Below are 14,425 nucleotides of genomic sequence, written 5' to 3'. Positions count from 1 at the left end.
ACTAAAGGTCTAACATGTGGAGATCGCCCTTGTTGAGATTGAGTATTGATTATTTGGGCACGTGTAGTTAGTCCATGCGATAAAAAAGTTATCATTATGATTTGGACACGTGGAGATCGTCCATGCGATTTTTTTATTATGATAGTGTGTTGAGATCGTTCGCTCAGACACGTTGAGATTGTCCGTATCCGTATATGCACTTAGCGAGTCCCCCATGGGTTATGAACTCTCGATGTATTTCTGAGGAGTAACATACATATATGGTTGAGAGTGAAATTCGTATTCTGAGGCATATCACTTCATAGTGTCATATTGCATTGTATCACATGACATTCTTCATTCTTGATGATTATGTGTTCTATTGGTGGTTGGGAAGTACTTGCTATTTGATAACCTCTATTTGACAAACTTGATCTTGTGTGTTGTTGATATTCTGAGTGCCTTTTGCTAAAAGTTGTGATTGTTGAATATTGAGTTTGCAGTTCAGCATGTGTGATTTGTTAAAATGATTTTGATGAGGTGGGTGCTATGAAAACTATTAACTGTTATGTTGAGCTTGTTTTATATATGTTGTAGTTGTGGAGGTTCAGTTGGTGTATAAGGAGTACTCGTATTTTATCTCATCTTCTGCTTAGGAGTTTACTTGCTGAGTACTGTGTGATTTGGTACTCACCCCTTGCTACTACAATTTTTTTGTAGGTTACTAGCCCAGACTTTGTGATATTTCTCTTCTCCTTGTTTGAGGCTTCTTGTGGAAAATTATGAGGTAGATGTTGCTTATTTGAGCAGACCTTCTTACTCATATTTAAGATCTTGTTCAATTCGATAAATAATGTCATTTGAGACTAAATTCTTTTTCCTGAATCAATTGTAATACTTTAGAGGCTTGTACACGGGACAACAAGATTTTTGGGGTACTTTTGAGTAACTTATGAAATTTCCGCCTTTATTGTATGGTGGAGTTTTAGGGTAACTTGTCTTTGTGGAATAAGATGAGTGCCATCATGAACATTTTTGGATTGTGACAACATGGTCCCCAGGTTCATAGGTCTCACGTGTGTTCAAGTCGAGTCTAAGTAGAGTCTTGAGGAACGGTATTGAGACGTATATACTTATTTTCGAGAGCTTATAGTGTCACAAACAAAAATTCACGAGTCGTGATGACACTTATATTCCCAACCAATAGGTTAGCCAACTAACATATTTTAACAAACTAAACTAACTAATGAGTGAAAAGACAACATTTAGTCAAATCTCAAATATTGAGTTTCTTAAAAGTACGAATGCAGAAAACTGAAAAAAGTACTACCCAAGAATTGGTGTCGTTAGTATAAGAGCTTTTAGAATACGATGCAAGTCTTAAACTAAAATGACAAATCTAACATAAGGGACATCCTGTCTGAATATTGAATAACAGAATAAGTATAAGATAGAGGGAGGTGTGGGTCACAAAACAACCGAACAGCTAAGCACAACTCCAAGACACTCCAAACTCGAACTAAAACTCCTCATCGAGATGTGCTCCTACTCATAATTGAATATGCACTACAAAGAGTTGAACAAGTGTAGTATGAGTACGAAATCACGTGTACCCAATATGTATCATTGACCGACAACAAAGATGTTTTGACGGGAGTTTATATAAGAAAAATAAATTCAAAAATTATATAACTATATATATATTACACTTACTATTTAAGTTTCATCAATAAATGTAACCAAAAATCAAGTACTTTCCCAACACCAAACAAAACACATAATAATCGAGAATGAATGATGTGATGAAATGCAATGCAATATGATACCATGTAATGATATGTCATATAATACCCAGTACTCACTCAACCGTAGATACATGATACTCCTCAGAAATACATCCAAAGCACATGACCCATGGGGGACTCGCGAGGGACTTATACCGATACGGACGATCTCCACGTGTTTGTGCGGACGATCTCAACGCTCTATCATAATATCAGACTATTCCCGCACGGATGGTCTCTACGTTCCCAAATTAAAATCTTAACATGTCACCATCCCCAGCAAGGACGATCTCCATGTTCCCAACTTATACCCAATCTCATGTCAATGCATGTACACAATATTATTTCAATATAAGTGGATGATGATGCATCTCACTCAATCAATATTAACATAATACATAACAACCTCAATTATCACAACTATATAGGTGTAATAAAGAAAACACAATCACACAATAATTTCAAGCCAATAATATATTAGCTAATGCCCATATGCTTTGAAAATTCTCAAATTAAAATACGCATTCTAGAGTAGTAACTTTCCGTTTTACAACATCGGTACTCGTACCAATGCCCGTCACACCATTGATATCAGACCGCCATCTTTCGCCCTTACCCCTTTGTATATTTTCATTTTTAATCTTTAATTAGGAAAATGTCCTTCAACAAGTCTAAATTTTGTTAACATACCTCGGGTGCCGAATTCATGTCACAAATCTTCAACATAGTTCCTTCCCTTTTCGGAAAGTTTTGGATGTTCACGATCTACCAATGATGCAATATGCGTAAGTAAGCGAGTTTGTACACATTCATATTATTATGTGTTTATAAAAGACCCTAAAATCACTCATACTTTCAATCAAGCTCCAAATCTTGATATAATTTGTATGTCAAAATTATCGTACTTGCTAAATTTCAAGCTAAGAACTTTTCTTTAACCTGTCCAAATACCCTGGAATTCAATGTTAAATCACATAAAATACACCTAATAATAAATTACCTATCTCAATATATAAAAGACTAGTATCATAATTTGATAAAATAAATGCAAATAAGAATCAATTAACAGAATTAAAGAATACAATAATGTCGAGACGACGTTCATTCTTTTCTTCAAATAAATACTGTCCAGTGTATAACTTTTAAAAAGAATTATAAATATAAATGAATCAAAAATCTAATGTAACCAATGATTAAATAATCATTGGTCATCATTACCCCATTTAACCCTATGTCACTTTGATGTTTAATAAAATATGCATTACAGTAACTAACCTACGATTTAATCACCTCTAAAAATTCTATTTTTATTAAATAACTACAATTGCACCATAAATTATATGTAAACATTAATTAATTTGGATTGGTTTACCTGGAAATCAATGTTCGCCATATTTGTTTGGTTCCTTTCATCTCCAGGTAGTTTTTTAACCTTTATTTTTTTCCTTCTAAAATAACCTAACTAATCTGTTTTAATTATATGGTCAAATCGTAAGGGTTATTAAAAATAAATGAATTTGACCCAATTACTATTCAAGTATATAATTATAATATAGATATATGTATCAACTAAGTGCTTCTAGTTATCAAATAGTTTAAAATACCTCCTTGAATTTTATTGAAAGAGCCAAAATAGTCCTAGTTCTCAAAAAGACCTAGCGGACCATTACATCACCTACCACTTAAAAAACTGTTTGTCCTCGAACGAAAAAAAAAGAATAGAGCTAACCTGAATGCTCAAAAAGCCGAGAATATTTACTTCTCATGTGTGAATCTGTCTCCCAATGTAGCTTCCTCCACGATACGATGCTTCCATCGAATCTTTACTGAAGCAATCTCTTTCGACCTCAGATTTTGAAGTTTCCTAACAAAAATGGTTATCGACTCTTCCTCAAAAGTCAAATTCTGATCATGTAACAGTGAATCCTATTGAATCACATGAGCACCACTCTAATGATACTTCTTCAGCATTGAAATATGAAATACCTAATGGACACTTGACAACCCAGGTGGCAAAGCCAACTGATATGCCACCTCACCAATACGCACCACAATCTTGAAAGGACCAATATACCTTGGGCTCAAATTGCCCTTCCTTCCAAATCTCATCACACCTTTCATGAGTAAAACCTTTAATAGAACCTTCTCTCCAACCATAAACTCCAAATCACAAACCTTCATATTTGCATAACTCTTTTGCCTACTATAAGCCATGTGAAGTCTATCTTTGATAAACTTAACCTTGTTCAAAGACTCCCTCAACAAATATGTACCCCGCGGTCTAACCTCAAATGCATCAAACCATCCAGTTGAAGATCGACATCTACTACTATACAAAGCCTCAAATGGTGCCATATCAATACTGGAATGGTAACTTTTATTGTAAGCAAACTCCTCTAATGGCAAGAATTAATCCTAGTGAGCAACAAAGTCAATCACACATACCCGCAACATGTCCTCAAGAACCTATATAGTCCGTTCAGACTGGCCATCAGTCTAAGGGTGAAACGTTGTACTATGATCAACCCTAGTTCCCAACTCCTTCTACATAGAACGCTAGAAATGAGATGTAAATTGGGTGCCACGATCTGAAATAATTGATATAGGAACCCCATGCAAAAAAATTATCTCTTGAATGTAGATCTTGGCTAACTTCTCTGAGTTATAGGTAGTCTGAATTGGTACAAAGTGTGCAGACTTAGTCAGTCGATCCACGTTGACCCATATAGCATCAAACTTACCTAAGGTAAATTGCAACCCTATAAAAAAGTCCATAGCAATGCTCTCCAACTTCTACACAAGTATGGGCATCCTCTAAGTTATACCTCCAAGCTTTTGGTGTTCATACATCACTTGCTGACAATTCAAACATCGAGATACAAAATCTACTATGTTCCTCATCATACAACACAACAAATAATGTTTCTTCATGTCACGGTACATCTTAGAAGACCCTTGATGAATAGAGTACCTCAAACTATGGGCCTCTTCCATGATCAATCTAGTCAAATCACTTGTCCGACGAACACAGATACGACCCTTAATCCTCAAAACTCCCTCATTATCAAGAATTGCAGCCTTTGCTTTTCCTTTAACACCTTGTCTCTAATCTTACATAAATAACCATCATCAAACTGTTGAGCCCGAATCTTTTCATACAAGGATGACCTAGCCTCCATATAAGGCAACGCCTTACCATATTTTGAAATATCAAGTCTCACAAAGATATTTTCCAAGATTTTAATATCATTAGATAAATGATGCTCGTCAACCTGTAACATAGCTAGACTACCCAGACTTACCACCTATTGACTCAAGGCAGCTTCTACAACATTTGCCTTGCCTGGATGATAGTCATGTCATAGTCCTTGAGCAACTCCAACCATCTCCGCTGCCTCAAATTGAGATATTTATGATTGAATATATATTGGAGACTACGATGATCTGTGAAAACTTCAAAATCCATACCATAAAGATAATGCCTCAAAATCTTCAATGCAAACATAACAACAGACAGCTCTTAATCATGAATAGGGTAGTTCTTCTAATGAACCTTCAACTTCCTCGAAGCATAAGCTATCACCTTTATCTTCTACATCAATACACAACAAATACAAATACGAGAAGCATAACAATATACAACAAAACCCTATCTCTCCACGGGTAGGGTGAAAATTGTAGCAGTAGTCAATAAAGTTTTGATTTTTTTGAAACTAACCTCATACTCGTCATACCATTGAAAAGTCACCTCCTTCTGTGTCAATTTAGTTAATGGTGATGTAATGGATGAGAAACCCTTTACAAACCGTCTATAATAGCAGTAAGGCCTAAGAAACTCAAAATCTCGGTAATTTAAGCAGGTCTGACCCAATCTCTAAGTGCCTCAATCTTCTTAGTATCCCCCATGATACCCTCCTTAGACACTACATGTCCTAAGAATGCTACCGAACTAAGCCAAAACTCACACTTTGAAAAATTTGCATAAAGCTTCTCCTCCTTTAAAATCCCAAGCATGATCCTCAAATGATGTTCATGTTCCTCCTTTGAGCGTGAGTATATCAATATATAGTCTATGAAGACAGTAACAAAGGAATAAAAATATGGTCTGAAAACTCCATTCATCAAGTATATAAAAGTTGTAGGGGCATTAGTCAATAAATAAGACATCACCAAAAACTCGTAATGGCCATAACGTGTTCAAAAAGCTTTCTTAGGGATATCCTCTGCCCTAACCTTCAGGTGGTGATAGCAAGATCTTAAATCGATCTTGGAGAAAATTGAAGCACCCTGCAACTTATCATATAAGTCATCAATACGAGGTATCGGGTACATATTTCTGATGGTTACCTTATTCAACTGTCGATAATCAATACACATACACATAAATCTATCTTTCATATTTACGAATAACACTGGAGCACCCCAAGGAGATACACTCAATCTAATAAAACCTTTTCTCAAGAAATCTGGCAACTTCTCCTTAGAACCGTTTAATTCAGCCGGTGCCATACGATAAGGAAGAATGGAAATAGGTTGAGTGCTTGGCTCCCCATCAGTACAAAAATCAATTTCACGATCTGGTAGAAGACCTGGCAAATCGGTTGGTAAAAACACTGAAAATTCAGCACTTGAATAGACTCAAGCATAGGAGTCACAACACGAGTATCTCGAATGTCTGCCAAGTAAGTCATACATCCTCTTTGTACCAACTGACGAGACTTAAGAAATGACATCACACCCTTAAGAGGGTGACAAAGAGAACCTCTCCATTCTACTATAGGAATTTTAGGCATAGCTAAAGTAATTGTCTTGGCATGGCAATGTAAAATTGTGTGGGAAGAAGATATCCAATTCTTACCAAGAATCAAATAAAAATCTAACATATCTAAGACCTTTAAATCCGCGTGAGTGGCATACCCCCATCAAGGTAACAATACATAATCGATACACCCGATCTACAAATACAGAATCCCTGACAGGAGTAGAAATATGTATCGGCAAATCAAGAGACTCACATTATATATCTAGACTAGGATCAAAATATGCGGAGACATAAGAATAAGTAGATCCTGGATAAAATAATACAGTAGTTGGTGGATGACAAACCAGAATAATACTTGTGATAAGAGAATCTGAAGCCTCAGCCTCTAGCCTACATGGAAAATCATAACATTGAGAATAACCTCCATCAGATTGTGAACCTCCACGATTACCACCTCGAATAAAAGGAGAACCACCTCTCTTGAAAGAGAACCACCTCTACCATTATGTGCACCACTCCTGGCTAGAGGTTGTGCATCCTAAAAGTCGAAGCCTAAGAACCCTGATGTAAGCCACCACCTCTGGTATTAGGGCAGTCTCTCACAAAGTGTCCCATATCACCACACTCAAAAAATCCCCTACGAGACGCAGGATGATGAGAGGAACTTCACTGACCAGAATGCCCTCCACAAACTATTTGCCTAGAATATGAACCCTGTGAAGTATGCACTAAGCTCAAAGAACTATGCCTAGTGTAACTAGCCTCAGACGCAGGTATAGCAACATGAATGGGTCTGCTGGACTAAAAGTGAAAACCTCTCCCTACATAACCCTTACTCCTAAGAGGAGCAACACAAAAATCACTTGAAAAACGGGTACTCTTGCCCTCACGCTGCTCAAATCCCTCACGTCGATTCATCTCCAACTCCTTAGCAGCATCCACCACTTTATGGAATGGAACATCAGAAGTAGCAACCTGGTAAACTCCTAGACGAATCGGAATAAGCAACCCCTTAACAAACCTTCTCACTCTCTCAGCCTCTTTAGGAAGTATCATCGAAGCATGTCTATCCAATACATGAAATTTACGCTCATACTCTGCAACTTACATAGTACCTTGCTACAAAACCTCAAACTCAGTCCACATGTGCTCCCTCTAACTACGTGGAATTTTTTTTGATAGAAATACCTGAGTAAACAGAGTCCAGAATAGTGGAGAGGATTCAGCTGGCCTACTACTAATATAATCTGTCCACCACTATTTGGCAGAGCCAGTCATCTGAAAAACTGTATAGTCAACTCCATTAGACTCCACCAATCCAAGATTATGCAACCTCTCATGACAACTAACTATAAATTCATATGCATCCTCAGTTAAGTCACCAATATAAGTAGGAGGATTCATTAGTCTGAACCTCCCAAACATCTTTTGATCATTAATTGTCATATAAGGCCTGTTCAACAAATATGGTGTCATATATGGAAACTCTTTACTATCGAAACTAGGAGCTACAACAGCTGTTGCCCGAGTCATGGGAGTCTAAGAATTTGGAGCAACTATCAGATTTTGAGTGCGACCTCTGATATAAGTGTGTAATCCATCAGAGGTGACCGAAAAAGCTCCTGCCTGAGCCATATCGTCTAGGAGTGCTAACATAAAAGCCAAGGTATCTTGAAGCACTGGGGTGACAATAGTACTGGATGGATTCTGATCTGGACCATCCCCATCAAAACGATCTTGCACAAAACCTTAGATAACCTCTGCATTAAGAGGTACGTACCTATCACGACCTTGGGTAACTATTGGTACTTAACCTTCCACAGGTGCTGCAATACGGCCCCTACCCCGACCTTGAGCTCGTCTCCTGCATGTACCTCAGATAGTGTTCCAAGAAGCAGGCGAAGTAATAAGATTTTGACCACCACTTGCCGGTGTACGAGTTCTTTACATATGAGAGGATGATATGTCAAGATAAGAATTTGAACAAGGTTATGTGTGCACGATAGCGAATCAAAGAAGCAGAATATTTGGTTATTGTCCTATAGCCTCTCGAAGATAGGTATGGACATCTTCATACCAATCCACAAGACTTTACTAGACTTTTCTCTTGTACTCGTAAGACCGATGAGCCTAGGGCTCTGATACCAAATTTTCACGATCCAAAAATCACGAGTTATGATGGAACCTATATTCCGAACCAATAGGTAAGCCAACAAACATATTTTAACAAACTTAACTAACTAATAAGTGAAAAGACAACAATTAGTCAAATCTCTAATACTTAGTTCCATATAAGTACAAATGCGGGAAACTGTAAAAACGTACTACCCAAGATTTAATGTAAGTCTGAAACTAAAATGATAAATCTAACATAAGGGATATCCTGTCTGAATACTGAATAATAGAATAACTAAAAGATAGAGGGATGTGTGGGCCACGAAACAACCAAGCAGCTCACCACAACTCCAAGACACTCCAAACATGGACTCAATCTTCTCCTCGACATGTGCTCCTACTCGAAATCGAATATGCACCACAAAAAGTGAAACAAGTGTAGTATGAGTACGAAACCACGTGTATCGAGTATGTTTCATTGACCGATAACGAAGAAGTAGTGAATGAAGTTTATATAAGAAAAATAAATTCATAAATTATATAACTATATATACATTACAGTTACTATTTAAGTTTCATCAATAAATGTAATCAAACATCAAGTACTTTCAAAACACCAAACAAAACACATAATAATCGAAAATGAACGATGTGATGAACTGCAATGAAATATGATACCATGTAATGATATGCCACTAAATACCCAGTAATCACTCAACTGTATATACATGATACTACTCAGAAATACATCGAGAGATCATAACCCAAGAGGGACTCCCGAGGTCCATATACCGATAGGAACGATCTCCACGTCTCTTTGTGGAAGATCTCAACACACTACCATAAGATCAAACAATTTCCGCACGGAAGGTCACTACGTGTCGAAATTACAATCTTTGCATCTTACCATCCCCAGCAAGGATGAACTCCACGTGCCCAACGTATACCCAATCTCATGTCAATGCATGTAAATAATATTATTTTAATATAAGGGGATGAAGATGCATCTCACTCAATCAATATTAACATAATACATAACCACCTCAATTATAACTACTATACGGATGTAATAAAGAAAACACAATCATACAATAATTTTATGTCAATAATATATCAGCTAATGTCCATATGCTTTGGAAATTCTCAAGTTAAAATACGCAATCTATAGGAGTAACTTTCCTTTTTATAATAGCGGTACTCGTACCAATGCCCGTCACACCATTGATATGAGACCCCCATCTTTTGCACTTACCCCTTTGTATATTTTTATTTTTAATCTTTAATTAGGAAAATATTCTTCAACAAGTCTAAAAAGTTTTAACATACCTTAGGTGCCGAATTTATGTCACAAATCTTCAACATTGTTCCTTCACTTTTCGCAAAGTTTCAGATGTTCACAATCTACCAATGATGAAATATTCATAAGTAAGCGAGTTTGTAGACATTCATATTATTATGTGTCTATAATAGACCCTAAAATCACTCATACTTCCAATCAAGCTTCAAATCTTGATATAATTTGTATGTCAAAATTATCGTACTTGCTAAATTTCAAGCCAAGAACTTATCTTTAACCTCTCCAAATACCCTGGAATTCAATGTTAAGTCACATAATATACACCTATTAATAAATTACCTATCTCAATATTTAAAAAACTAGTATCATAATTTGATAAAATAAATGCAAATAAGAATCAATTAAGAGAACTAAAGAATACAATAATGTCGAGACCACGTTCATTCTTTTCTTCAAATGAATACTGTCTAGTATATATCTTTTAAAAAGAATTATATATATATAAATGCATCAAAAATCTAATGTATCCAATGATTAAGTAACCATTGGTCATTATTACCCCATTTAGCCCTACGTCACTTTGATGTTTAATAAAATATGCATTATAGTAACTAAACTACGATTTAATCACCTTTATAAATCTTATTTTATTATATAACTACAAGTGCACCATAAAATTATATGTAAACATTAATTAATTTGGATTGGTTTACCTTGAAATCATTGTTCGCCATATCTATTTGGTTCCTCTCATCTCCAGGTAGCTATTAACCTTTATTTTTTTCCTTTTAAAATAACCTAACAAATCTGTTTTAACTATATGGTCAAATCATAAGGGTTATTAAAAAATATGAATTTGACCAAATTACTATTCAAGTATATAATTATAATATAGATATATGTATCAACTAAGTACTCCTAGTTATCAAATAGTTTCAAATTCCTTATTGAATTTTTTGGAAAGAGCAAAAATAGTCCTTGTTCTCAAAAAGACTCGGGTCATTACATCACCTACCACTTAAAACACCGTTTGTCCTCGAACGAAAAAAAGAATAGAGCTAACCTGAATTCTAAAAAAGTCGAGGATATTTACTTCTCATGTATGACTCTGTCTCCTATGCAGCTTCCTCTACGGGACGACGCTTCCATCGATCCTTTACTGAAGCAATCTCTTTCGACCTCAGCTTTCGAAGTTGACTAGCCAAAATGGTTATCGTCTCTTCCTCAAAAGTCAAATTCTGATCAAGTAACAGTGAATCCCATTGAATCATATGAGCACCACTCTAATGATATTTCTTAAGCATTAAAATATGTAATACCTGATGGACACCTGACAATCCAGGTGGCAAAGCTAACTGATATGCCACCTCACCAATATGCACCACAATCTTGAAAGGACCAATATACCTTGGGCTCAAATTGCCCTTCCTTCTAAATCTCATCACACCTTTCATGAGTAAAACCTTTAATAGAACCTTCTTTCCAACCATAAACTCCAAATCACAAACCTTCATATTTGCATAACTCTTTTGCCTACTACAAGCCATGTGAAGTCTATCTTGGATCAACTTAACCTTGTTCAAGGACTCCCTCAACAAATATGTACCCCGCGGTCTAACCTCAAATGCATCAAACCATCCAATTGAAGATCGACATCTACTACCATACAAAGACTCAAATGGTGCCATCTCAATACTGGAATGGTAATTATTATTGTAAGCAAACTCCGCTAATGGCAAGAATTGATCCTAGTGAGCACCAATGTCAATCACACATACCCACAACATGTCCTCAAGAACCTAAATAGTCCGTTCAGACTGACCATCAGTTTCAGGATAAAAAGTTGAACTATGATTAACTCGAGTTCCCAGCTTCTTCTGCATAGAACGCAAGAAATGAGATGTAAATGGGTGCCACGATCTGAAATAATAGATATAGTAACCCCATGCAAACAAATTCTCTCTTTAATGTTGATCTTGTCTAACTTCTCTGAGTTATATGTAGTCTGAATTGGTACAGAGTGTGCACACTTAGTCAGTCGATCCATGATGACCCATATAGCATCAAACATACCTAAGGTACGTTGCAACCCAACCACATAGTCCATAGCAATGTGCTCCAACTTCTACACAAGTATGGGTATCCTCTGAGTTATACCTCAAAGCTTTTGGTGTTCATACATCACTTGCTGACAATTCAAACACCAAGATACAAAATCTAGTATGTCCCTCTTAACACTACTCAACAAATAATGTTTCTTCATGTCACGATACATCTTAGTAGCCCCTGAACGAATAGAGTACCTCAAACTATGGGCCTCCTCCATGATCAATCTAGTCAAATCACTTGTCTGACTAACACAGATACGACCCTTATTCTTAAAACTCCCTCAATATGAAGAAATGCAGCCTTGGCTTCTCCTTTCAACAACTTGTCTCTAATCTTACATAAATAACCACCATCAAACTGTTGAGCCCGAATCTGTTAAAAGAAGGATGACCTAGCCTCCATAAAGCCAACGCCTTACCATATTTTTAAATATCAAGTCTCACAAAGCTATTTTCCACGGTTTGAATATCATTAGACAAAGGACGCTTGTCAACCTGTAACATGGATAGACTACCTAGACTTACCGCCTATTGACTCAAGGCATCTGCTACAACATTTGCTTTGCCTGGATGATAAAGAATAGTCATGTTGTAGTCCTTGAGCAACTCTAACCCACTTCGCTGCCTCAAATTGAGATCTTTCAGATTGAATATATACTGGAGACTACGATGATCCATGAACACTTCACAATCCATACCATAAAAATAATGCTCCAAATCATCAATGCAAACACAACAACTGCCAGCTCTAAATCATGAATAAGGTAATTCTTCTCATGAACCTTCAACTTCCTCGAAGCATAAGCTATCACCTTTCTCTTCTGCATCAATACACAAGCCAGACTAATCCGAGAAGCATCACAATATACAACAAAACCCTCTCCCTCCATGGGTTGGGTGAAAATCGGAGCAGTAGTCAATAAAGTTTTGACCTTTTGGAAACTAACCTCACACTCGTCGGACCACTTAAAAGTCACCTCCTTCTGTGTAAATCTAGTTAATGGTGATGCAATGGATGAGAAACCCTATACAAATCGTCTATAATAGCAGTAAGGCCTAAGAAACACCAAATCTCGGTAATCGAAGCAGGCCTGACCCAATCTCTAAGTGCCTCAATCTTCTTAGTATCCACCATGATACCCTCCTTAGAGACTACCTGTCCTAAGAATGCTACCGAACTAAGCCAAAACTCACACATTGAAAGATTAGCATAAAGCTTCTTCTCCTTTAAAATCTCAACCATGATCCTCAAATGATGTTCATGTTCCTCGTTAGTGCGTGAGTATATCAATATATAGTCTATGAAGACAATAACAAAGGAATCAAAATACGGTCTGAAAACTCCATTTATCAAGTCTATAAAGTTGTAGGGGCATTAGTCAATCCATAAGACATCACCGAAAACTTGTAATGGCCATAACGTGTTCGAAAAGCTTTCTTAGGGATATCCTCTGCCCTAACCTTCAGCTGGTGATAGCTTGATCTTAAATCGATCTTGGATGAAATTAAAGAACCCTTCAACTGATCAAATAAGTCATAAATACGAGGTATCGGGCACTTATTTCTGATGGTTACCTTATTCAACTGTCGATAATCAATACACATACGCATAAATCCATCTTTCTTCTTTACGAATAACACTTGAGCACCCCAAGGAGATACACTCGGTCTAATAAAACCTTTGCTCAAGATCTGGCAACTTCTCCTTCAACCAATCAATTCAGCCAGTGCCATACGATATGGAAGAATGTAAATAGGTTGAGTGCTCGTCTCCCCTTAATATAAAAATCAATATCACGATCTGGTGGAAGACCTGGCAAATCTGTCAGGAATACCTCTGAAAATTCACTCACCACTGGAATAGACTCAAGCATAGGAGTTACAACACTAGTATCCCGAATATGTGCCAAGTGAGCCAAACATCCTCTCTGTATCAACTGACGAGACTTAAGAAATGACATCACACTCTTAGTAGGGTGACTAACAGAACCTCTCCATTTTACCATAGGAATTTAGGGCATAGCTAAAGTAATTGTCTTGGCATGGCAATTTAAAATTCCGTGGGAAGAAGATAACCAATACATACCAAGAATCAAATAAAATATAACATATCTAAGACCTTTAACTCCGCGTGAGTTGCATACCCCATCAAGGTAAAAGTACATAATCTATACACCCGATATACAAATATAGAATCCCTGACAGGAGTAGAAATATGTATCGGCAAATCAAGAGACTCACATAATATATCTAGACTAGGATCAAAATATAAGGACACATAAGAATAAGTAGATCCTGGATAAAATAATACAGTAGTTGGTGGATGACAAACCGGAATAATACATGTGATAACAAAGTCTGAAGCCTCAGCCTCTGGCCT

At 36.6% G+C, this 14,425-nt stretch overlaps 1 protein-coding gene across 1 annotated transcript; it reads right to left on the bottom strand.

Moving 5' to 3' along the window:
* Positions 1 to 3,518: 3,518 nt before the first annotated feature.
* On the bottom strand, positions 3,519 to 4,118 carry LOC138338479 (uncharacterized). The gene is made up of 2 exons (XM_069289444.1): positions 3,759 to 4,118; positions 3,519 to 3,668 (listed from the first exon to the last, which is right to left on the bottom strand). Exons 1-2 carry the CDS (start codon positions 4,116 to 4,118, stop codon positions 3,519 to 3,521), a joined length of 510 nt encoding a protein of 169 aa, XP_069145545.1.
* Between the last annotated feature and the right edge of the window lie 10,307 nt (positions 4,119 to 14,425).

The sequence above is a fragment of the Solanum lycopersicum genome, chromosome 9, assembly GCF_036512215.1.
Source record: "Solanum lycopersicum chromosome 9, SLM_r2.1".
In the NCBI taxonomy this organism is placed as follows: Eukaryota; Viridiplantae; Streptophyta; class Magnoliopsida; order Solanales; family Solanaceae; genus Solanum; species Solanum lycopersicum.
The sequence above is the reverse complement of the archived record's forward strand: the minus strand, read 5'-3'. Positions and strand labels throughout refer to the sequence as shown.